At 41.7% G+C, this 26,428-nt stretch overlaps 1 protein-coding gene across 1 annotated transcript in view; it reads right to left on the bottom strand.

The window, feature by feature from the left end:
* EDDM13 (epididymal protein 13) overlaps positions 1 to 11,770 on the bottom strand; it is a 34,880-nt gene extending 23,110 nt beyond the window's left edge. The window contains exon 1 of the mRNA XM_058530792.1: positions 11,686 to 11,770. Coding sequence (XP_058386775.1) covers positions 11,686 to 11,770 — 85 coding nt within the window. The remainder of the gene's footprint in view (positions 1 to 11,685) is intronic.
* Positions 11,771 to 26,428: the final 14,658 nt, after the last annotated feature.

Genomic DNA, 26,428 nt, shown 5'->3' with positions numbered 1-26,428 from the left:
AAGGTGGAGAGAACTGAGAAATTATCTTCGAAGTAGCAGAGACCATAAAGAAGGCTTTGGACTCTAGAAGCCATGGAATGGTGGGGTAGGCGGGTTAAGCCAACTTAGCCAGCTCCCTAGTACCTAAGCTTTTCACGTATTTTAATTGACATCATAAGCACCTCATATTGTGCGTATTATTAGCCCTACATTATTGGGAAGAAAACAAACTTGTCCCTGGTCACATATGCTGGTAAAGTATGGAGCTGGTTGAAACTCCAGGCACATCTGTTTCCAGAAGGCCAGCTTGCATTCACTCTGCTGAGATCTCTAGATCCAGGCATCTCCTATGTAGTGGGATATGAACCCTTGGTGATAACTGAGAAGATCTCAGGCAGACACAGATTGGGCTTCATCTCCCCACATGGTGGGAAAGTTGTTCCCTTTACAACTCTCTTTCAGCCAGAGGGAATGTCTCAAAATGATGCTACCTCGTCTGTGACACCTCTCTAACGCTTGCTAATCTTCCTTTCTACCAAAGAGAGAGAGCAGCCTTCAGATGAAGAGTCTCAGCAGAAACCAGTATTGTGTTACAGTTTATTAACATTTTACTTTCCTTATATTTATTTTTACAGTTGTCTTCTCCTTATAAGAAACGATACTGGCTTTCCACTTACTCAAGTGGTGTAAAGTTTCCTTTTTGAGCTTACCTATGTAAGGAAAAAACTGAGTCCATTTAAAGGAAAATATAAACGATCATATTGGTAGCACATAGATGTGGCAGGAACTGCTACTGGGGATCAGTCTCTCTGTGAAGAGTGGGGACCCATTTTGTTCAGCCATCCCATCATCAAAAATCAACAAGTTAGAGAATACCCCGTGTTGCTGAAGATGTGGGGAAATAAGCATTCTCATAGGCTGTCTCTGGGAGTGTAGATTTGTTAAACCTCTGTCCGAATTTAAAATGCCCATGCCCTCTGACCCAGCTGTTTCCCTCTTAGGAATTTATCTTACAGATACGTGTATGCCAAAATGAGAAATGCAATGATCGTACGAGGATGTTCGTTGCAGCATTGTTTTGAATGGCATAAAAACAGACCAAGACAAAACTGAAATCAAAGTAAATTAGAGAAAAATGAAACATCTGTGAACAGGAGACTCATTAACTTATATGAGTATGAGTGAAATATTATTCAGGTATTTGAAAGAAAGAGGTAAAGTTCTATTGCTGAAGTGCATAATGTTTTTAACTCAAAAAGTTGAGGATATGCATGAGTATTTCTTGTGAGGATACACAAGAGACTAGTAATGATGTCTGTTTCCAGACAGGAGAACTGGGGCTGGGATGAAAAGGAAGACTTTGACTTTCATTTTATGTTCCCTCAACTTTTCCCATGTGCATATACTATTTTTATAACTTAATCTACAGAATAATAATTATTGAGTAAAATTCTAGTTCTAGTGTTATATAGGAATAAAGATTTCTATTACCTCAAAACTCAAAGAAACAAAATGGGATTGGATACTATCTAGTTGTGTGTGTGTGTGTGTGTGTGTGGAAGATCAGCCCTGAGCTAACATCCGATGCCAATCTTCCTCTTTTTTTGCTGAGGAAGATTGGTCCTGAGCTAACATCTGTGCCCATCTTCCTCTACTTTACATGGGACACCGCCACAGCATGGCGTGATGAGCAGTGCGTCAGCGCACGCCTGGGAACCGAACCTGCAAACCCCAGGCTCCAAAGTGGAGTATGCGCACTTAACCGCTTGCACCACCAGGCTGGCCCTAGATTGGATACTATCTAAATGGTTCTTCCAAAGTAAATCAATAAAACATAAATTAAATAAAATATTTATTTTAAATAAATAACTAAAAACATAAATGACTCCGTAAGTCTGCATTAGCTTGTAGACAAGAGGAAAGAAACACCAGGAAGGATGCAGTCCTCACACTTACCATCCGTTGACAACCTGCTCATCATACCTGAGGAAGAAGACATACCAAATGAAATGCAAAGGCAACAGAAATAAATATTCCTAATTAATGGATTTCCCCAGTTCAACAGATTTGACAAACTCTGCCTCAGGGATGACTTTAGGATTCCCTCAATATACCCACTGTCCCTTTTCCTAGCCCCATCATCACTTGTCTCTAATTTAATTTAATTTCTGCTTAATTGTCTCTGCTCTCCACCAGACTCTGAGATCCTAAAGAGTGAGCATATCTGATCCATCATTCAGTTTCTATCACCCAAGCATGGATCCAGGCACATATTAGATGCTCAGAAATTCTTGCTCAAAGTTTCCCGCCAAAGTTCACAGTCCAAAGGCGTCATGAATGTGGCAAGTATTTACCTAGGATTCCTGATGGCAGTCCATCCAGAATAAGAGTCAGCATGGTGGTCACAGATACAGATGTGGTACAGAATGGTGGGATCACGAAGAGGAAGCCATTGGTAGAAAACCAAAAACAAGATCAGATGCTGGGAGCTGGGAACAGGGTGGGGTAAGCAGAGTCCACAGTAGGTCATGGTGAGTAGTTAGGGACTAAGACCTCGAAATCTGTGAGATTATTGGGAGCCCCTTTGCATTTGATATCGAGGAGAGCTTAAGTGAGCTGGGAAATGGTCATGGACCATTCTTCAGTCATGCGAGGAAGAGAGGAAGGAATTATGCTTTATCAACTCTAGAAAGAGGTGCCAACCTCTTATTTCTATTGACTTCATACCAACCCTCTCAGATCACAGAATTGTCCCCATGTTGCTGACGAAGATAGCCAAAGCTCCGAGAAATTGTGTAATTTGCGAAGACACGCAGCTGATGAGTGCAAGCGCAAGAATTCAAACTCAGATCTCTCCCGCATCCTCTATAACCCTTCCATTTCCTCAGAATATTAATACCCATCATGAGGTTGGGATTAGGCTTCCTACATACTGAAGAATTCTACTAAATTTGTTAGTGAAAATTCCTGTATTATGTAGCCCACAAAACCATCCTCCATATTACTTAAAGTCATCATGTAGTAAATGCCTAACTTGTCATTGGGAATATTGGTGTGGGCATTAAATGACTGACATCCAGGCTATACATTTTACTAACTGGGTGACCTTGGGCTGATCACTGAACTCTCTGTGCCTCTGCTAAATGCAGATATTATCTCCCATTTGGAGAGATAATATGAATCACATTTGGTGATAATGAAGGAAGATAATACACATGGAGTACTTAGCCTAATTCCTGGCCCAAGGTAAACATTCAGTAAATATTAGAAATAGTAATATAATGTAAGTAATAATAATAATTATTATTATTGCATCTTTACCTAGGGATGATTGTGTGCATGTGTGCATGTGTGTGTAGTAGAGGGAGTGGATAGAAGTAGAGAGAACTATTGAACCTAGTTTTCTTACGTTGAGTTGAAAGGTGTTTCACGTCTGTGACTGCATTTAACTGAATGAAGTAGGCACAGAGAGGTGAAGTGACTTCTCCAAGGTTGTCCAGCCAGGAAAGGGCAGACTTGGGCTCTGAATACAGAGGTGCCTAATGCTGAGCCTGTGCCCTTTCTGTGGGTCATCATCTCACTTCCTGACCTAGCCTTCTGCCTCCCCAACTTGAAAACTCAATCATAGAGCTGTGGTCTCATTTCACCGAACTGGTTCCAGATTGCCATCTGTTATGGACTGAATGTCTGTGTTCCCCCAAAATTCACATGTGGAATCCCTAACCCCTAATGTGGTGGTGTTTGGAGATGGAGCCTTTGGGAGGTAATTGGATTCTAGACGAGGTCATGAGGGTAGGGTTCTCATGATGGGATTAGTGTCCATATAAGACGAAGAGAGCCAGAGCTCGCTCTCTCCACCATGTGAGTATACAGCAAGAAGGTGACCAAATAGCGAGCCCTCACCAGGAACTGAATTTGCTGGCACCTTGATCTTGGACTTCCAGCCTCCAGAACTGTCAGAAATAAATGTCTGTTGTTTAAGCCACCCGGACTATGATATTTTGTTTTAGCAGCCCAAACTGACTAAGGCACCATCTACAGTAATTATTAAGTAGATAGTGATGATGGTGGCTTTTTCTACCTGACCTCAGAAAGCAAAGATGGAAATCAGTAAGTTTGTCCAAATATTAGCTCTCAGGTAGACATGAATTTAGCTCTCTGGTCTAATGACTTTCCTCTAGTTATATGCAGACCATGAAAAAGTGCTCAATTTCTGGGCAACTGGTTTTGGAGAGGGGCACAGTATTTTGTTTTCATCAAAGGAGATATTCCAGTACTCGATTTTTCATATTCCTAGATTAGAAGCTGGGCTGTGCACATCCAGGGGAAGAAAGATCTATAGAAGTTCAGCAGAAATTATCCTTGTTAGACAAGGACAATCAGAACCAAAAGGGAGAGAGATGGAATGAGAGTCTTACCTTTCAGCACTGTTGACGTGCAAGCAGCAGGAAGGAGAAGACGATGGTGGCCGGTGGGGATCATTTTCCCGACAAAGGTTCAGAGAAAATATGAAATGAATTAAGTCATCCTTTGTACCTCATTGCATCCTGTAGGTCCCGAGATAGGATAGGGAACCAGGATGAGAAGCTGTGACCCATTCTAAGAGCCCGGGACCCCTTTGGAGACACATTTATCCCAGAAGTCAAGAAACCCAGGGACACCAGTTGCCTGGGGCATCCAACCCCTCCTCGCACTGAGTTTAGGGAGGTTGGCAGAAGGAGGGTCTCCATAACAACCAATTGTCATCTCCATTTCTCATCTGGAGACTGGGATGGTTAATACATGGAAAATAGGGAGGTTTATCCACTCTGCACCATATTTTTCTCATCTAAAACCCGCCAATGAATCCACACAATCCAACCCAGTCCAGTTGTACGTTTTAGAGCAGAAGGTCACAGATCCTACTGAAAATCTAATCAAAGCTATGAAGTCCATATTCCCAGAAAACCAAGCAGGCTCTCTCTCTCACATACCCAGTTTTACACAAGATTACAGAGGCTTGTTGACCTCTCCAAAGTCCCCCCACTTGCCCCCAGGGATCTGCAGATTCTATGTTGGAATTGAGAGCATCTCCCCAAAGCTGTCCCAGGTTGAACACGGTGGTCAGTTCGTTCTTCCCTCCCTTTTGCCCCTTCCTTCTCTGGACTGAAGGGCTCCCTAGTTATGTAGGGAGAAGGAGGTAGCACTTACGTTTGACTGGGAGAGGCAACAGAACCAGGAGTCAGCAAATCAACATGGAAAAGAAAAGCAAGGAAGAGAATAGGATTAATACTGATATTATCCACCTCAGTTAATTTCCACATGTATTTCTTTATTCTTTCATCTACCTGCCTATCGTTATATGGGGGGAGTTTTCATGAGAGGCTATTTTTATGTAGCTTGTCATATATAATTAGAGAAAGATCAAAGACCTTGATAACACTATGTTGGCAAGGATGCTGAGAACCCTTCTTTAATATTAGAGTTTTATAAATGAATCTCACAGATAGATTTTATATATGTAATTGTAAAATTATATATAATATAATTGAATTAATATAATGTAATATATTTGTATAATATATTAATTATACACTGTATCATTATTATAAATTATATAATTAATGTTAATGTATGCAATATATATCTGTAGGATTCGCTTCTAAAACTGTATATGTATACACATCTCTCTATCTATATACATATCTCCCACATGTGTGATATTATATAAGATTGTTTCTCTCTGAAGCATTATTTGAATAAGCAAACTATTGGAAACAGCCTGAATGCCCATCAATAGTGACTGGTGAAATAAATTATGGACGTCTACACAAGAAATGTTATGCAGCCATTAAAAAAAAGAAGCTTGAGGATGGTCTTTACAGACTGATGTGGAGCGGTCTTTGAGATGTATTGTTAGGTGAAAAAAGCAAGGTGCATGCAGAACCGTGTGTATAACATGCTGCGTTTTGTGTAAAAACAGAAACAGGAAGATTATGGATATATTAAATACACATTTGCTTCTACTTGCATAAACCATCTCTGGACGGATCTATAGGAAATGGAAATATTGGGTGCCTTTGGGGAGGTGAATGGGGTGAACAGGCTGGAAAATAAATTATTTTTTTTTTTGGTGAGGAAGATTAGCCCTGAGCTAACATCTGTGTCCATCTTCCTCTATTTTGTATGTGGGATGCCGCCACAGCATGGCTTGATGTGTGGTGCTTAGGTCCGCACCTGGGATTCAAACCTGTGAACCCTGGGCCACCGAAGCGGAACGTACAAACTTAACTACTATGCCACCAGGCTGGCCCCAGGGAAAGAAAATTTTTATGGTATAAACTTGAGGATATTGGAATTTTGAACCATGGAAATCTTATATCAAATGAAAATAAAATAATTTAAATTAAAATAACATAATATTGTAAAATAAATATTTAATTATTAATTTAAATACTACTAGATGTTAATGCAAATGGTACTCTAAATTATTAATTTAAATATTATTAAAACAATAATTAACATAAAATAATAGTTTTAATTAAAACAGCATAATATTTTAAATTAAAACAAAAATGAAGTGTGACTCATGAGATGTTTGCGTTTATCTAGCTTTAGCGTGTTCATTTTTTTTGAGGTGTACAACATAGTGATTTGATACGGGTGTGTATATATATATATATAAATGATTAACACAAGGTTAGTTAACACATCTATCACCTCACATAGTTTCTTTTTTTTTTTTTTAAGAGTGTTCACATTTTGAATACAGAAAGGAGCTAGCACAGGCTAGATTTTTAGGTACAAAGATTCCAAAGCCTTTTCTGAGGGCATTTTGATTTGCCTGGTCTGGTGTGGGGATTAAATATTTAAAAGGCTTCCCAAGTGATTGTGACGATGGATGATCCAGTGTGAGGATACACAGCTTTGGCACCTCAGACCCTATATGGGAAATTTACTATTTTGAGAATTAAATTGAGTCAAATATTTTAAACTCTCAGGTCATGATAGATGCTTAATTAATATTGGTTCTCTTCTCTCCTTTCAACCTGAAATAATAACATTAACTTATGTTTGCACAATGCTTTTTTATTTTACAAAGCCCTTTCCATTTATTCAGCCCAATGGGACAGTAGGGCTTTCCCTAGGCTGTAGGAATAAACAGATCACTAAAATACAGCCCCTGCCTCTAGGAACTTACTGTTGGGGTCCAGTAGGGGTGGGAGACAGAGAGATCCTTTCTCCTCCATACAACGCGGACAGCGGCTCCCAATTGTCCATGGACCACCGGCGGTGCCTGAGACCCTTAGGGGGTCTGTGTGCTCCTTCCTTTTCCAACCCCCTGTCTGTATGAGACTGGATTTTCATCATTTGCTTCAACCAAAACAACACATCACAACAAAATGAATTCAGAAGCAGAAATGAGAATCCAGCTGTTTTCTATTAAGCCCAACATTGAAGAGATTTGCAAAAACATGAAGTAGTACCTCTCTTCTCACTAAATTTTTTTTGGTTGTTTCATGAAAATGTTTTCTTTATATTAATGTGTAATGTGCTTATTATCGTTATTATTTTTTTTAACTTTATTTATTTATTTCCCCCCCCAAAGCCCCAGTAGATAGTTGTATGTCATAGTTGCACATCCTTCCAGTTGCTGTATGTGGGACTCGGCCTCAGCATGGCCGGAGAAGCAGTGCGTCGGTGCCCACCCGGGATCTGAACCCGGGCTGCTAGCAGCAGAGCACGTGCACTTAACCGCTAAGCCACGGGGCCAGCCCTATCATTATTTTTAAAATGAAGTAACAAATATTTGAATAACAGCTTTATGGAGATATAATTCACATACCATACAATTCCCACATTTCAGTGGTCTCTAATATATCACAGAGTTGTGCAACCATCACCAGGTCAATTTTAGGACATTTCATCACCCCATAAAGAAACTCTGGACTCCTCAGCCATCACCCCTCTACTCCCTCGTCCCCATCCCACAGCCTCTGGCAACCCCTAATCTATATTCTGTCTCTATGAATTTGCCTCTTCTGGATATTTCATATAAATGGAAAGATAACATGTGGTCCTTTGTGACTGGCGTCTTTCACTTAGCATAATGTTTTCAAGGTTCATCCATGTTGCAGCCTGCGTCAGCACTTCGTTTCTTTTCTAATATTCTGTTGTGTGGATATGCTTCATTTCGTTTACCCATTCATCAATCGATAGAGATTTGGGTTGTTTCCACAATTTATGAAAAATGCTGGTGTGAACATTCACGTACAAGTTTTTGTGTGGACTTATATTTTCAATTCTGTTGGGTAAGAGTGAAATTGCTAGGTCATAACTCGATGTTTAACATTTTGAGGAACTATCAGACTGTTTTCCAAATCAGCTGAACCATTTTACATTCCCACCAACAGTATATGAGTGTTCTGATTTCTCCACATCCTCGCCAACAGTTGTTATCATCTGTCTTTTTGATCATAGCCATTCTTGGGTGTGAAGTGGGATCTCATTGTGGTTTGATTTGCATTTCCCTGATTGCTAAAGATGTTGAGCATCTTTTCATGTGCTTTTTGACCATTTGTATAAATAAATGATTTTAAATTTAAAAATTTTAAATTTCTAATAAGGTAAATATCAATAGAAATGACCCATGTTTAAAAAAAAAAGCTATTTGGGATCCCCAATAATTTTTAAGAGTGTGCAGGGTCCCTGAGACCATAAAGTTTGAGAACCATCAGCTAGAGTGAGTATGGGTCAGGTCAGAGTGTTATTCTAGTGGAAATATCCCACCCATTCTTCTTCCTGCTAAGAGCTCTCCATTAGCCTATTAAACCTTTCTTCCCCAGACAAAAGGAGGAAGGAGGGCAGCTCTTTTGGTTGTGAGCATCAGTATAAGGCAAAGATGGCAGTGGATCGCTTTTACCAGTTATGCCCTGTCCCCAAGAAAAAGCCTGTGTACCAGATCCAGGTCCCACCTTTCCCCAGAATTTCCTGAGGGGTCTTAAGATCTGAAGGAATCTGAGAGGAGCTAGCCATGGGCATACAAACTTGGGGTTTCCACAGTTCTTACTTTTTTCTTCAATTGCGACTGGAGGCAAAAGTGTCAGCCACGAGATTCCAACAGGAGCAGGAAGCAGAGAGCAGGGAGAGAATACAGATTAGACTCAGATCATGGCAATGACCAACGAGATCAGAACTGGAAGTGTCATTGGAGATCAGCTAATTCACCCACTCTCTGTACTGATAAATCTACTCAGGTCCATCCATCCATCCATCCATCCATCCATCCATCCATCCATCCATCCACCCATCCATCCATCCATCCACTCACCCATCCATCCACCCATCCATCCATCCATCCACTCATTCATCCATCCATTCATCCATCATTCACCCTACCAACATTCATTTGGCACATACTGTGGTCATTGGCTATGCTTGATGTTGGAGATGCAGATGAATTAGACTCAACCCCCACTCTGTAGGCATTTACAAGACTGGCTGGGGAGAGAGATGCTGGTATAGGAGTAAACAAGACATTCCACGCCCTGCTATCATGGAACTTGTGCCATATGGATGTCTTGAACATCTTACAGGTTCTTCAAACTCAGCATGTCCAAAAGAGGATTGTGGTCATCACCCTCCCACCCATCAAAAAGCAATCTGTTATTTTTTGTTAATAAAATAAGTATCCATGAGTTCACATTGATATAAATAAATACTTGAATAAATAGAGCAGAAGGCTCAGTATTCCTTACAAAAGAACTCCAATCAATACGTGTAGAAGGAATAAGAGACATAGAAAATCACCATTGTGCAAACACTGCAGTAATCATTTTTGCAGGCAAGATTCACGGACTGATACAGTGGGTCAACATTTGAGGAGAAACAGGATATTTGCATGGTCTCCAAGTATCTCCCCCAGGATATTTACTAATGACAAAGGGGAAAATAGTAACTGAACAGTGGAGAACCCTGGCAGATACCACCTTCTAAGTGATGAGACACATCAACCTCACATAATCCCTGACAAAATGCCCGGAGAAGGGCACAGCACCATCTTCCTGCCAAAGATACATAATAACCTCGATGTCATCATGAGAAAACTTCAGACAAACTCAAATTGAGAGGCATTCTGCAGAATATATGACCAGGGCTCTTCGCAAGTGTCAAGGTCGTGAAAGATTGACCGACTTCAGTCACAAGTTCTAAGGACTAATCACAAGAGCAAGGAGTTATAACTGGATCCTCAAACCAAAAAACGACATTGGTGGAACACCTAGTGAGGTCTGCGTGAAGTCTGTAATCTAGTTGGTAGTTTTGTGCTAGCGTTAAGGTCTTGGTTTTAATGACTGTGCGACGGTTAGGTCAGATGGTAACATTGAGGGAAGTTTTGGTGGAGGGTATTTGGGAACTCTGACTATTTTTGTGACTTTTCTCTGAGTCTAAAATCACTTCAAAATAAAACGTGCAACATCAGTTGCTCTACAGAACTTTCTCAGCTCAGTTAAGGGAAGCCTCAAGCATCCAGTTACAAAAGCAGAAAAATTGTGGGAGTCTCTCTTCACACCTCTCTTTCCCTAAACTCCAGCTTCTCCTCCATCACTTAGTCCTGTCAACTCCTGCTCCTAAATGCCTCATCACCTTCCACTTTTGTCACCTCCACACTGAGGATGGCAACGGTCTCCCAACTGGTGTTCTCGCTTCTGCGCTGGTTCCTGCCCAATCTGTTCTTCACCCAGGGGCACGACTGATCGTCTAACCACATACACACACACACATACACACTTAAATATCACACTCCCTTGCTGGAAACCCTTTAATGGCTTCCTTTTGCATCTATGAATATCCAAAATCCCTAACATGGCCCACAAGATCCTGTGTGTTCTGGCTCCTGCCTCCTCTCCATTCTTACTTGTAACAATCCCCACCCACCATGCCCCTCACCCTGCGCACTGTGCTGCAGACACACTGGCTTCTCTCCGATCCATGAAAGGACCCAGTGCCTTCCTGCCCCAGGATCTTTGCACATGCAACTCCCCCACCCAGAATAGTCTCCCTTAATTCTTTAGCTGGCTAGCTCCTACTCATTGTCAGGGTCTCGCCTCAAACGTTGCTTCTCCAGGGAAGTCTTCTCTGAATCTCCACAATAGGATGTGTTTATTTGTGTAACATGAGAATTCCAGGAAGATGGGACTGTGTCTGTGTTTTTCACCCACTGCCTTCCCAGTATCGAGCACATGGAACAAACCAGGAACTCAATGTCAGCTTTGGGACAAGAGTCAAGTCCTCTTCCCAACAGATGGTGTCCTTCTGTGATAAAGATGTGGGTCTTTCTAGAACTCCGTACCCATAATAGTGTTAACTCCCAGTACCACACAAACAACCTCCTTGATTACACACAGCAGTCATTGCACTGGAGATTCTTAGGATGCCCACTGGCCAGATGAGCACAGTGAGGCTTACAGAGGCAAGGTCTTCCCCCCAGAGTCACAAAGAGACTGTGATAAAACTAGGCTGCAGACACAAGTCTGTCTCCAAGGGCAAGGGTTGCGACTCACCCACCCACCATCTCCCTCGAGGGAAAGGCGATGGGAAGAAGGTCTAAACGCGAAGCAAGAAGGAGTCTGGTTAGACTTCAGGAGGCCCTGTCTGAAGCCAGCCCACGGGAGCCGCTGCATCATCAGAAGAAAGGGAAGGGAGACCAGGAGCCGGCCCAGACGCTACCTTCGCGGGGAACGCAGGCCTCTGCCGATCCCACGAAGAGCAGAATCAGCAGGGGCATCTTCAGAAACGGCTCCGATCTGCGCATAGCGGGGCCGGGATGCGGGGTGGACGTTCTCCTTCCAGGACAAACAGGACTCTGCGCGCCCACTGTTCTCCCAAATTCCCAGGGCACAGCTGACTGCCCACACGTGCCCTCCGGCTGGCCCGGAGGCTGGCAGGTGCCCGGACCTGCACCCACGCCGCCAGCGCTGACGCGGGAACTGCTTCTTCCCGCCGGCACCTGATCACTTACCTTAAAGCAACATTTTAGAACAACTTCATGCTGAGCACGATGCTCGTCATCCTGTTGACCCGCAGGCCAAATCTGTTTTTGCACAGCCCATGAGCTAAGAGTGCTTTTTCACATTTTTAAAAGGTTAGTGGGAGGTGGGGAAATAAAAGAATAATAATATTTCATGACATGAGAAAATTATTTGGAATGCAAATTCCAGTGTCTGCAAACAACGTTTTATTGGACCCACACACATTCATTTATGTGCTTTCTGTGGCTGCTTTCGCACTGTAACAGCAGAGTTGAATAATTGCACCAGAAACCTTCTGACCCACAAGCTTAAAATACTGTCTAGCCCTTTACGGAAAAAGTTTGTCGACCTGTCCTCGACAAATTGTAAATTTCAGAAAAACAACAAAACAAACAACAAAACCGCCTGTCACACTTCTACTCAGAGAAAAATACTATTTTCACATTTTTGTGCCTATTCCCTCCCAACAATGCTACACCTGTCCCTCACACTTACTAGCTTTGTGCCCTAAGTTCCTTCACCACTGTGTGCCTCAGTCTCCTTATCTATAAAGTGGGGGTAATGGTATTTCCAACTTCATAGGTTGTTGAAAAGATTAATTGTGTTTATAGCCATAAAGCACATAGAACAGTGCATACAGTCTCTCTCTCTCTGTATGGATCTTAAGAATGCAATATATGTATATATCACAAAAATACATTTAATATGTGATATATGTGACATCTTAGGTGTGCATATCTTAAGCGATCCTTTCATGCATGAACTATTTAAACCACCTTATTATTGATGCACAATGTATACTGAACATTTCTCCAAGGCTTCAAAATATTCACTAACCACGATGTTTCATAAGAATAATTTTTAAGTTTTTTATCATAAAAGTAAAGAGTATTATAAATAGATGGGGCAGAGGGGATTTTTAGGGCAGTGAAGCTATTCTGTGATATTGTAATGGTGGATACGTGACATTATGCATTCTTCAAAACAACACAAAGAGTGAACCCTAATGTAAACTATAGACTTTAATTAATAATAATGTATCAATATTCATGCATCGATTGTTACAAATGTATCACACTAATGTAAGATGTTAATAATACTGGAAACTCTGTGTGTCCAAGATCAGGGTGACAGTAGATCCGGTGTCTGAAGAGGGCCCCTTCCTTCCCTGCAGATGGCCATCTTCTGGTTGTGCCCTCACCTGGCAGAGAGCAGAGAGAGTGAGAGCAAGGGCACGAATCCCATCACGGAGTCTCCACCCTCATGACCTCATCACCTCCCGAAGGTACCACCTCCAAATACCATCCCACTGGGGATTAGGATTTTAACATATGAGTTTTGGGAGGACACATTCAGGCCATAAGACACACGAATGTTCATACCAGCACTACTCACAATAGCCAAAAGGTGGAAGCAACCCAAATGTCCACTAACTGATGAACAGATAGACAAAATGTGGTCTATCCATACACTGGGATGTTACTCAATGATAAAAGGAAATGAAGTAGTGATAGAGGCTACGACATGGATGAACTGCAAAAGCATGATGCTAAGTGAAAGCAGCCAGACACAAAAGACCACACATTCTATGATTCCATCTATATGAAAGATCCAGAATAGATAAATCCATAGAGACAGAAAGTAGATTAGTGGTTGCCAGGGGCAGGGGACGGGGAGGGAAAAGGGAATGACTGCTGAGTGAGAACCAGGTCTCCTTTGGGGGGATGAAAATGTGCTGGAATTAGGTATGGGTGGTGGTTGCACAACATTGTGACTGTGCTAAATGCTAACGGATTGTACATTTTATAACAGTTAATTTTATATTAAGTGAATTATCTCAATTAAAAAAGTTTAAATGTGGGGGCCGGCCCGGTGGCGCAAGCGGTTAAGTGCGCGCGCTCCGCTGCAGCGGCCCGGGGTTCGCTGGTTCGGATCCCGGGCGCGCACAGACGCACTGCTTGGTAAGCCATGCTGTGGCGGCGTCCCATATAAAGTGGAGGAAGATAGGCACAGATGTTAGCCCAGGGCCGTCTTCCTCAGCAAAAAAAAAAAAAGAGGAGGATTGGCGGATGTTAGCTCAGGGCTGATCTCCTCACAAAAAAAAAAAAAAAAAAGTTTAAATGTGGAAAAATACACTAAAACTCTAAAAATAACGATAAAATAGCACCACATATTACCAAAAAAGCCTACAAGCACAGTGACTGTACATATGAAAACTAACCAAATTTAAAAATTAAACCATGGGCAATAACCCCCCAGCTTGCTGCAGGGAAATTAATGAAAATAGTTCAGCCTTTCCGTGCAGTTCCTGGAGCAACCCCAGAGCTTAACCATGGTGGGAGGGATGAGCGGCCTGTCCCTGCCACAGGGGCCATGACGCCCGCGAGCAGCACCCACACAGGTGCTCACGACCTCAGCTGGTGAGACCTGCTCGGCCACATCAACGCTTCTCTGACGTGGGCAGTCTGGCTCCCTTCTCCCAACTTCCAGGAAATCCCACGCCACTGGTTAGGTCCTGAAATTGATAACCCGCTTCCCGGGTTGCCTGGCTCTCCGGTCAGTTTCTTCCCATCTATGCTGGGTGGAGGGTCCATTGGAGTCTCTTGTCCCCCACTGAACAGATGAGGGAGCAATGAGTTTGAGAGATTTGCCCAGAAGGGACTTACAACGTGTCATGAGAATGAGCCAGACTGTGAAATCAGAAGGGTGTGGAATCAAACTCCAGCTCCTCCATCCCCTGGCTCTGTGAACGTGGACATATGATTTCTCCTTTTCAGTCCTCTGACTCTTGAGAAGTAAAAAGGGAGACATCGCGGCAACAGCTAATACTTTTTACAGTGTTGACTATGTATATGCCAGACGTTCTTCTAAGTGCCTTTACATCTAGTAAACTCTACAACCCAATGGGATAGGAACCGTTATTGGCCCCATTGTATAGATGGGGAAACTGAGACCCAGAAACTGTAAGGTCAACACAGAATCACATAGCTAGCATTTGGCAGGACTGGGATTTGAAGCTAAACATCTGAAGATGCAGTGCATGCTCAAAACCAGCTGTCCAATAGAACTTTCTGCAATGATGGGAATACCCTGTATCTGTGCTGCCCAATATGGCAGCCACACGTGGCGACTGAGCGCTTGAAATCAGGCTAACACAACTGAGGAAATGTAGTTTTAATTTTATTTCATTTTAACTCATTTAAATTTAAGTAGCTCCACACACTAGCGGCTCTCATATTGGACGGCTCTGCTCTAAACCATGATACTAAGCACCCTCCCTACCCTATCAGACTATCTGCCTGGTGGGGTTGCTGTGAGGCTGAGGAGAGAACCATATAAGCAAAGCACCCTCTGTGCACCGAGTGGTCTAGGTGTTGGGGACTCAGTGTCTCTAGACCTAAGAGTTTATCTTCTAGTGTAGGAAGACAAAGGATAATATTGACAAAAGATAATACTGCTTCAGGGAGTCGTCATTGCTGCAAAGAAAGCAAATAACATAGGTCACGTTGTAGAGTGATGGGGTTGAGATGCTGCCTCAGCTAGGATTGTCAGGAAAGACCTCACCAAAGTGGGGCCATTGGCGTTTAGATCTGAATTGGTGACAATCTGGGGCAAGAGTGGATTCAATACAGCTGTGCAAAGACCCTGGGGCAGAAAAGAGTGGGAAGAATTTGAAGGACAGACATGCCATACAAGCCTGTGATTTTCCGTTAGCCCCAACGCCTCTTCTGCAGAACGCTACGCCCATATGATGCATCTTAGAGAAATCTGCACACAGCAAATCAGAAAGGGCAAAATTCCTTATAGTATCTCTTGTTTCTGCAAACCACCAATGAACTAAATCAAGAACCAAAAACTAGGAGGAAATGGTACTAACCATTTATTTTTATTTACTTATATTTGTTTACTTAACTGCGAACGGAAATGACTTAAACTAAGAAAAAATAACTATGAGGTTTTAAAGCTGTAATGTGAACGCTATCTTCCAGCCAAACAATGATTTCAATCAAAGGGAGCCCATTGACTGAACGAGGCTTTCTTGAACAGCCAACAACAGTGCCAAACAGACGTGTGCACCTCTCCAGCAGGTAGAACACAGAATTCTTTTAAAAGGCCTACAATACCATTTTATGATATTTATTTATATTTATATTTATTTATGATATTTTGTGACCCAAAGTCACAAAGCCAATAAGTGGGGGAGGTGGGATTTGAACTCGTACTTTACTTTCAGATCAACTGCTTGGCATACACACAAATCCTGAACATGAAAATCCTTTAGAAGCTGTTTTTAGATACTCAAACGTGAATTTTTAGCCACTAAAATTTTGAGCGTGCATGCCTTCATGGGTTTCATGAATTCTCCTCACGAATAGAAGGGGCGGAGAGGTCAGAAAGGGTACATTTGAGGTAGGATTGAGGAGAGACCAAGTCCAAAAGAGAATGTTGGTTGGATTCTACAGATTGAGATCCCAGGGGGTCTTATGAAGGACAAGTAAGGAAAGGATGGGATCAGAAGTACAGGGTGGGAATATATGATGTTATCCCAGTTACCTATGACCCCCAACACTTAGTGACTTAAAATATCAACAAGTATTTTAGCATCTCTCATGGTGTCTGTGGGTTAGGAATCCAGGGAAGGACTCCACTGGGCCGTTCTGGCTCAGGGTCCCTCATCTGATGACTAGAGCGAGAACTACAGGAGATTGAAGTGACTGAAGTACTTGAGGGCTGGCCACCATCTCTCTCTCTTCGTGTTGTCTCAGGGCCTCCCCGTGTGGAAGGGGCTAGTTGGGTCTTCCTCACAACATGGTGGCCTCATGTCAATGGGTTAGTTGAGGCCAACTCAGGCCTTCAGTGCAAGTAAGGAGGAGGTTGTGTTGTCCTTTCTGCCATGTTCTGTTGGATACAAGAAAGTCACTACCCTGCCCAGACACAAGGAGAAAAAAATTAGCCTCTACCCGTCCCTGAGGAACTGGGAAGTTGAGAACATATGAGATGGGAGAGCGAGTCATGATCATCTTTGAAAAGCACAGTAGATGTGTTTGAGTGTCTGTCACCCCCACTCAACTATGAGATCTTTCAAAGCAGAAATTCTCTGATTTCTCTCAGTCTCCCCACTGTCCACACAGGCCTAGAACATGGTAGGTGCTCAGTATTTAATGAAGGCTATAGGTGGCTCAAAGGAGACTCATAGATAAGATGGGGTTGATTGCCCCAAAACTGCACCCTTGTAACTCCCTAGGGAGACGTCAAAGGGCAGGTGGGGGCAAAGTCCTTGAAACCCGCCAGAGGCTTGCAGAGCCTCCCGGGCCATGTCTAAGAAGATTGGGCAGTGGTGGTAGGGAGGAGACAAGTGTGGAAGGCGGCCAGATCTTCAGCCAGGATGGTGGGCGTCCAGTTTCTGCACATCAGCGATCTGTCTGGGACTGAAGGAACCCGCAGCCCACGTCCCAGGAACAAGTGTTCCATGTCCACCCCGTCCCTTCTCTTGAGAACATGGTGATGTGCATCTCTAGCTGCCCCCAGCCCTCATGAATCAGCTGCTCCCAGGAATTCTGCCTCAGTGTCCCTCAGCTCTTTCCTTTGCCTCCATGCACATTGTCCCTGTCCTGACTCGGAACACCCCCACGATTCCCCTGGTCCCATTTCTCCTGCTTTGTCCTCCTCTGCTACCTAATCCCGACACAGGGTTCTCTCCCCACGCTCTCTCTCAACGCTTCTGGGCTCATTGACCCCTCTGGGGTGATGGCCAAGTCCGGTGTCTACTCCAGAGCCCAGACATAGGGATCCCATAGACTCCAAATGTCTCCCGGGACACGTCACAGACCTTCTCACGGACCCCAAAATGAGCACCGAAGTCCCCCCTTTGGACCTGCTCCTCATCTTGGGTTCCCTTTGGGGGGATCCCCAAAGCCACCGATTTGCTTTGCTTTACCCTCGTCTCAACAGATGAGTGCTCACCACACCTGCCCTTTCCGCTTCTTAAACGCCTCTCAGACTTTTCTTTTCCTCCTTCCACTGCCTTGCTCAGGGCAGTGTCGTGACACACCAGGACGTCCTGGGTCACGGCAGTGGCCTCCCCACTGGTGCGTGCCACCAGGACCATGTGTCCCCACACTAACTGCCAGACTGTTTTTTTTTTAAAGGAAATTCTGATCACGTCGCTCCTGTGTGTCTCTTCAAGAGCCACCCAGTTGTTCTGCATTTTAAATCTATATATGTATGTCACGTGTGTGTATATATATATACTACTTTAAATTTGTATTTATGCATTTGTTTGCAAAAAGAATGCCTGTCCTTAACATTCCTGCAATATTTTTAGTCTTGAGGTAGTATATAAAAATAAACAACACAAGCTTCTATATATTTTATTGTTATGTTATACATAGTTGTATATATATACACAATACATATACAATGTGTATATGCATAGTTATACAGTATATATATACATACATAGAGTTGTATACATATGTACCTTTATATGTAATGTATATATGTATCTAAATATATATATGTATACATACATCCACACACATAGAAAAAATATCAGAAGGACACACACTATTAAAATTGCTTGTCTCCCACGTGGTGGGATTATGGGCCACATACGTAGTCTCCATGATCTTTTTTCTGTACTTTCCAAATGTATTCAATAAATATACGTATAGTATCTTTATGGTCAGAAACAGGCAATCAAAACTGTTTTTTAAACAAGCATTGAAACGAAGCAGGCCACCCTGGAGGCCAGCAGTTGACAAATAATGTTTTCCAGATCTTCAGAGTGAACTTTCTGATGCCAATTTAGCACCTCAACTGGCAGAAAATGAGCCTCACGCTCTGGGACTCATTAAAACTACCTTAACAACCCTCACAGGGACCCTGTCAGTAGCTGAAGCTGCATTCTTCATTTTTCCTGCCAGGCTGTGTAATTATGGTCAATTATTCAACCCATCTGGGGGCTGACAGGAAAAACAGCTTCTTTTTTGGAGGAGGAGAACACCAAAGGGAAAAAAAACTTTGGGCCACAGGCAGGAGAGGTTTGGGAATAAATAAATTTGAACTTGTTAGAAGGGATTAAAACTTTGAAATAGCAAGAGGAGAGACGCATTGGGGCTGTAATTAGGAGAATCCACCTGTGAATGCTGAGGCTGTTTTTGCTTTTCACTGCGTGATGACAGAAGCTGCTGGCGGAGTTCCTATTCTCTGCGGCAACTGGGCAAAGTTTGCTCCCGGCTGTCAATCAACCGTTCCCGCTCCCCACTCCAGGTTCCCAGCTGGCTCTTGACCGCACTTAGGCTCAATATTGACATTCTTGGAAGCATAGATTAGATACAGCTTTGTGTATCTTTTCAGTAGTTAAATAGTCGCCAAAAAGCTTTTTAAGTAAAATGAAAGTACCTTCACTGTTTCCAGGGATAGCAGCTTTAAAAATGCAGAGAAGGCACGCATCTCTCTGTACGTTTCTCTCCCTTCATTCTCTTCTCCTCACGTAACCCTGTTTATGGTTGGGCGTAGATCTTTTACGTGCGCGCACGGATGCGTACACCTGCACACACCTGTATCAAATATGCAAATGGAACACCCCAGGTCTATGGTTCCATCACCTGCTTTTTTCAGTTGTCAGTTTGTTATGGACATTTTTCCAGAGCAGTCAAGTCTATCTTACTCTTTCTCAGTGACTACATACCTTCCATTCTATGGATGTACCTTGGTGTTATCCATTCACTCCTTCTGCGAATACTTTTGGGGTATCTGACATATGTTGGGCACAGGGCTAGCACCTGAGCATGTAGTTGTAAAGAAAAAGTAATAAAAGATATATTCCAAAGGGATTTTTTAATGGAATTTATGAAGTAGGTTCTAAAGTTCACATGGAAGACAAAGTGCACACACACACACACACACACAAGAAATAAAATATAAAGAAAGGACGATAATGAGAAAAACACCTATAAAACTACTGTGACTAAAACGTGTTATTGGAGCAGGGCTGCATAAATTAATAGATCAACATAAGAGAACAGAGGGTATAAAACCACACCACGTATCCAGGAAAACTTTGTGCATTATTAAAAGTCATATTTTACAGCTCAAATGCCCATTAACAGAGAAGTAAAAAAAGAACATTGTGTCTACATAATGGAATAATGCTCAACAATAAAATGCATGAATTCTTGAAACAGGGGATAATAGGAGCGAGTCTCAAAATCAAAATTCTCAGGGAAAGAAACCACATCAAAAGAGTACATGCCAACTGTGTTATTCCATTTACTTAAAATTCTAAAAAATGCAAACTAATCTATAATGATGCAAAGCAGACCAGTGGTCCCCCCAGGCAGGAGCGAGGGATGGATCACATAGGCCCACGTAGAAACTTTTGTGGAGGATGGAAATTACCTAGATTGTGATAATGGTTTCACAGGTCTATACAGATATCAAAATGCATTAAATCATAAACTGTGGAGTTTATTTCAATTATACCTAAATAAAATTGTAAAAAGTGTTTTTGTAAAAAGTCACCTTTTTTTGCACCAAAGGGACACAATCAACAGAGTGAAAAGGCAACCTACAGAATGGGAGAAAATATTTACAAATCATGTATCTGACGAGGAGGTTAATATCCAGAATACATAAAGAACTCCAACACTCAACAACAAAAAAACTAACAACCCAGTTAAAAACCGAGCAAAGGACCTGAATAGACCTTTCTCCAAAGAAGATATACAAATGGCCAACAAGCGCTTGAAAAGATGCTCAACATCACTAATCATTAGGGAAATGCAAATCAAAACCACAATGAAATACCACTTCACACCATCACTATCAAAAAACCCCAAAACAACAACAAAAAACCCCATAGAAAATAACAAGTGTTGGCAAAGACGTGGAGAAATTGGAACCCTTGTGCACTGTGGATGCATAAAGAAAACAATATGGAAGAAGACAGAAAACAATATGGAGGGGCCGGCCGGGTGGCGCAAGCAGTTAAGCGTGTGAGCTCCTCTTTGTCGGCCGGGCATTCACAGGTTCCATCCCGGGTGCGCACCAATGCACCACTTGTCAAGCCATGCTGTGGCGGCGTCCCATATAAAGTAGAGGAACATGGGCACGGATGTTATCCCAGGGCCAATCTTCCTCAGCAAAAAGATGAGAATTGGCAACAGATGTTAGCTGAGGGCTAATCTTCCTCACACATAAAAAACAATATGGAAACAGAATTACCATATGATCCAGCAATGTCACTCATGGGTATATACCCAAAATAATTGAAAGCAGGGACTCAGATATTTGCAAACCCATGTTCATAGCAGCACTATTCACAATAGCCAAAAGGTGGAAACAACCCAAGTGTCCACCAACGGGTGAAGGAATAAACAAAATGTGGTCTATCCATAGAATGGAATATTATTCAGTCTTAAAAAGGAAGGAAATTCTGACACATGCCACAACACAGATGAACCTTGAGGGCATTAACCTACATGAAATAAGCCAGTCACTAAAAGATACTGTATGATTCCACTTACATGAGGTGCCTAGAGTTGTCAAATTCACAGAGATAGAAAGTAGAAGGGTGGTTTCCAGGATTTGGAGGAGGGGAGACTGGGGAGTTATTGTTCAATGGGGACAGAGTTACAGTTTTGCAAAATGAGAAGAGTTCTGGAGGCTGGCTGTACAACAATGTGAATGTACTTACTACTGAACTGTACACTTAAAAATGGTTAAGATGGTAAATTTTATGTTACGTGTGTTTTATACCACAATAAAAAAAATGGAAAAAGAAGTATGTTCATTTGAACTGATTTTTTGTTTTATTTTTCTGTTACAGTTTTTTGTGGAAATCATCAGTAATAATTGACATGGGGGCAGAAGACTAATCGAGAACGTTACTGTCCCTCCATGTTGTATCTGTGCTATATTCAGCTAAAATTATTAGCTCTAAAATCTTTTCCTCTTTGGCATTCCACCAATTATCCTGAACAGTTTATTCAATGATCAAGATAAATTTTTTTTCATTTTTATCTTTATTGTCTTTCTGTTTTCTCTTTCTGAGCCTTTAAAAAATTCTTTCAGATGTTAGGAGAGATAATGTAATATAGCTTAGCAGTTTATCCTAGAATTTGTTACAATGAAAAATATGTAAATGATGATAATTTTGGTCTCATAAAATTTCATAATAAATAAAACAGGCTACAATCTTATAAGATCACTATATAGTAATCACAATTTTATCTCTTTGCAATACTTTGAGATTAATAATAATGATTTGTATAATAATAAAATATTTCATGATGAAATTTAAACATACCATCCTAGTAAAAGAAAAAATGGCAAATCATGTGAACTACCATAGGAAGGATCAAATTAACTCCACACTAACAGCAGAAAGATTTATTTTTAAAAAAGATATTTATTCATTGATATATCAGTTAGAAAAACATTTCCTGTTGGAAGAAGACCTTTGCTGCCATCTACTGGACATATCATAATAAATACACAAATTAGCTCTAAAATCAACGCTTAAAATTTTACAATTTAACACGTTGAGGGGCTGGGTGGGTGGCGCAAGCAGTTAAGTCCCTGGCTCAGCTTCGGTGGCCTGAAGTTCGCAGGTTCGGATCCCGATCCCAGGCGCGCACTGATGCACTGCTTGTCAAGCCATGCTGTGACAGCGTCCCATACAAAGTAGAGGAAGATGGGCACAGATGTTAGCTCACCGCCAGTCCTCCTTAGCAAAAAAAAAAAAAGAGAGAGAGAGGAGGATTGGCATCAGATGTTAGCTCAGGGCTGATCTTCCTCACCAAAAGCTCTGCTACTGGCGGCCAGGGTTCGGATCCCAAGCGCGCACCAATGCACCGCTTCTCCGGCCATGCACAGCAACTAGAAGGATGTGCAACTATGACATACAACTATCTACTGGGGCTTTGGGGAAAAAAAGGAGGAGGATTGGCAATAGATGTTAGCTCAGAGCCGGTCTTCCTCAGCAAAAAGAGAAGGATTAGCATGGATTAGCATGGATGTTAGCTCAGGGCTGATCTTCCTCACACACACACACACACACACACACACAAAATATATATATATATATATATATATATATATAAAGAAATGCTGAAGCCCTGATTCTTCTAATTCTCATTCACTCCTCAGACCTTGAACCCCTCGCTGTAAGCAATATTTTTTCTTAAATGTCAATAACACAAGATAATTTCTCATCATGAGACCTCACTTTGCTAACCTTCCAACATTTAAAATTTTTTTTATTGAGGTATGGTTTATGACATTATATAAATTTCAGGTGTACATCATTATATTTCTATTTCTGTATAGATTACATCATGTTAACCACCCAAAGACTAATTACAACCCATCACCACACACATGTGCCTAATCATCCCTTTCGCCCTCCTCCCTCCCCCCATCCCCTCTGGTAACCACCAATCCTCTGTCTCTATGTGTTTGTTTGTTGTTGTTATCTTCCATTTATGAGTGAGATCATAGGTATTTGACTTTCTCCTTCTGACTTATTTCGCTTAGCATAATACCCTCAATGTCCGTCCATGTAGTCACAAATGGCTGGATTTCATCGTTCCTTATGGGTGAGTAGTATTCCATTGTGTATATATACCACACCTTCTTTATCCATTCGTCCCTTGATGGGCAACTAGGTTGCTTCCAAGTCTTGGCTACTGTGAATAATGCTGCAATGAACACAGAGGTGCATGTATCTTTACGCATTCTTGTTTTCATGTTCTTTGGATAAATACCTAGCAGTGGAATAGCTGGATTGTATAACATTTGAAATCATTAACCTCAGTCCTCCTTATTGTTACAACCCATCAATGAGGTGGAAGCAAGCTTCCCATGTTCACTGGTGACACAAATTGCCACTGAGAATTCATCCTTCTGGAATTGTCCTGATGGTTCCAGGACTTATTTGGTGCACAGGGTTCTTTTGAGTTTTCCTATGAGCCCGTGGATGTGAGAGCACCATGCCACCATTTCTGTTTGGGGTCTTCCAGCCTTTCCAGGTGAGCTATGTTCTTGGGACAAATTTCTCCCTCAATCTCTTTCTCACCCCCTCCCTCTCTTCTGTTCTGATCATTTCTCATCTCTTGTCCTCTCCTCACTGTCCAGAAAGACCCTGTTTGATTTGAAGCATGGAGAAGTCTTGTAGTGCCCATTGCATTTCCAAGAAATGCTGTGTACATTTGCTATTCTCTCAAGCTATTACCTAAGCTGGTTGCAGTTTGAAATGTCAGCAGGATTTGGAAAAACATTTTATTTCCGCTCTGACACATGCATCCCCTGAGGCAATGAGCACATACTTAGGTCTTCTTGACTGAGGAAGAGAAATCTACATTCAGATGTAGATTTATAGATTAATGTCTGAAAATTCTATCTCCCTATACTATGTACAGTGTGATTCTATTTTTGTAAAAGAAAGTCAGAGAACAGTGAGTAAAGAAATGGATATAATAAGAAATAAGCAGGCAGCAGCACGAATAGCCACCAAGAAGATGGCTATACTGGGAATATCCATATGCCACGGACAGAATATAACACAGTAATGAAAAATGAATACACTACAGTTATACTTAAAACGGGGACATATTTTAGTATCAAAGTCAAGTGAAAAAAGCAAGTCCAAGAAGATTACCTTCAGTATGTTACTCTTTTGTGGAAAAAAAACAAAACTAAACAATATATTCTTAAATAATAAAATTGTTTTTTAAGTGCAGAAATGATGAAGTTAGAATTTGTGATGGGTTTCTTCCAGGGAAGATGTTCTCAGGGAGATGTTCCCTGGGAGATGTTCTCAGGGAAGCACATCCATAGATGTGTTATGGTCAATATTCTACTTCTTGGAGACGATAGTGTAAAAGTAAAATTAATAATAGTACAACTAAATTAACAAATAAGTATATAATTAAAGAGAAATATAATAAGACTAATTATAATAATGTCAATGCAGTTCTGTAACCTGCGGATAAAATTAAATACATTTTTAAAAAGAAAGGAATACAACACATTAACAATTAATATCTCTGGATAGTGAAAGTATGCTTTTTAAAATTTTTCTTTTATTTTCTCTGTATTTTATAATTATTCTATAGTGAATGAGTAGAACTTAATAAATTAAAAATTTTTTTCATTCTAACAATCTGATGTTTTTTACCCCATAACAAGGACACGCCGCTATTTAGAAATCTGGGAGAAAAGAAGTGAGACAGAGGAGAAGGAAGGAGAGAAGCCGGGTGGCGAGGAGGAAGGTCAGCCAGTGAAGCCAAGAGGATGAAGGGTGTGAGAGGAAAGGAATGGCCGGTTCCATCCAAGGCTGCTGAGATTTTGAGTTAGAAGAGAATTGATGGGTTGTAATTAGTATTTTGGTGGTGAACATGATGTAGTCCATGCAGAAATAGAAGTACAATGATGTACACCTGAAATTTTTGCAATGTTATAAACCAATGTTACTGCAATAAACAAAAAATTAAAAAAATAAATAAATAAGAAAAAAAAAAAAGAGAGAATTGAGAAACGACTATGGACTTCGAGGAGACCAAAATCACTGTCGACTTTGATAAGAGCTATTTTATCGGCGAGGAGCGGTAAGAAAGCCCACAAGAGAAGAGAACAGGATGGGAAGAAATAAAAACAAGTCCATCCACCCGTGTGCTCCGTCGGCATCTTCCCTTTGATGGTTAATTACAGTCGTCCCCGCTTATCCGCGGCTCCGCTGTCCGCGGTTTCGGTTATCCGCGGTCAGCCGCGGGACCAAAATACTAAATGAAAAATTCCTTAAGTAAATAATTCATAAGTTTTAAATTGCCGCCTTTCTGAGTAGCATGATGACATCTCAAGCCCTCTTGAGCTATCCTGCTCTGTCCACCCACGACGTGAATCGTCCCTTTGTCCAGCGGATCCACACTGCATCGCTACCAGCCCTTAGTCACTTAGTAGCCAACTCAGCTATCATATCAACTGCCGTGCTGTCGCAGCACTTGTGTTCAAGGTACCCTTGTTTTATGTAACACTGGCCCCAAAGTGCCAGAGCAGCGACGCTGGCGGTTCAGGTGTCCCAAAGAGAAGCCATAAAGTGCTTCCTTTAAGTGAAAAGGTGCAAGTTCTCCACTGAATGAGGAAAGAAAAAAAATCCTATGCTGAGTGAGGTTGCTAAGACCTACAGTAACTTTTATTACAGTATATTGTTATAATTGTTCTATTTTATTATTAGTTATTGTTGTTCATCTCTTACTGTGCTGAATTCATAAATTGAACTTTATCGTAGGTATGTATGTATAGGAAAAACATAGTACATATATGGTTCAGTAGGATTTGTGGGTTCAGTCACTCTCAAGGGTCTTGAAACCATCCCCCCAGTGGGTAAGGGGGAACTACTTATACACCAACCTTGCGCTCTTGGAAGCATTTTTTTT

This window comes from Diceros bicornis, chromosome 34, assembly GCF_020826845.1.
Source record: "Diceros bicornis minor isolate mBicDic1 chromosome 34, mDicBic1.mat.cur, whole genome shotgun sequence".
NCBI lineage: Eukaryota > Metazoa > Chordata > Mammalia > Perissodactyla > Rhinocerotidae > Diceros > Diceros bicornis.
Note: the sequence above shows the minus strand (reverse complement) of the source record. Positions and strands in the feature narration are given on the sequence as shown.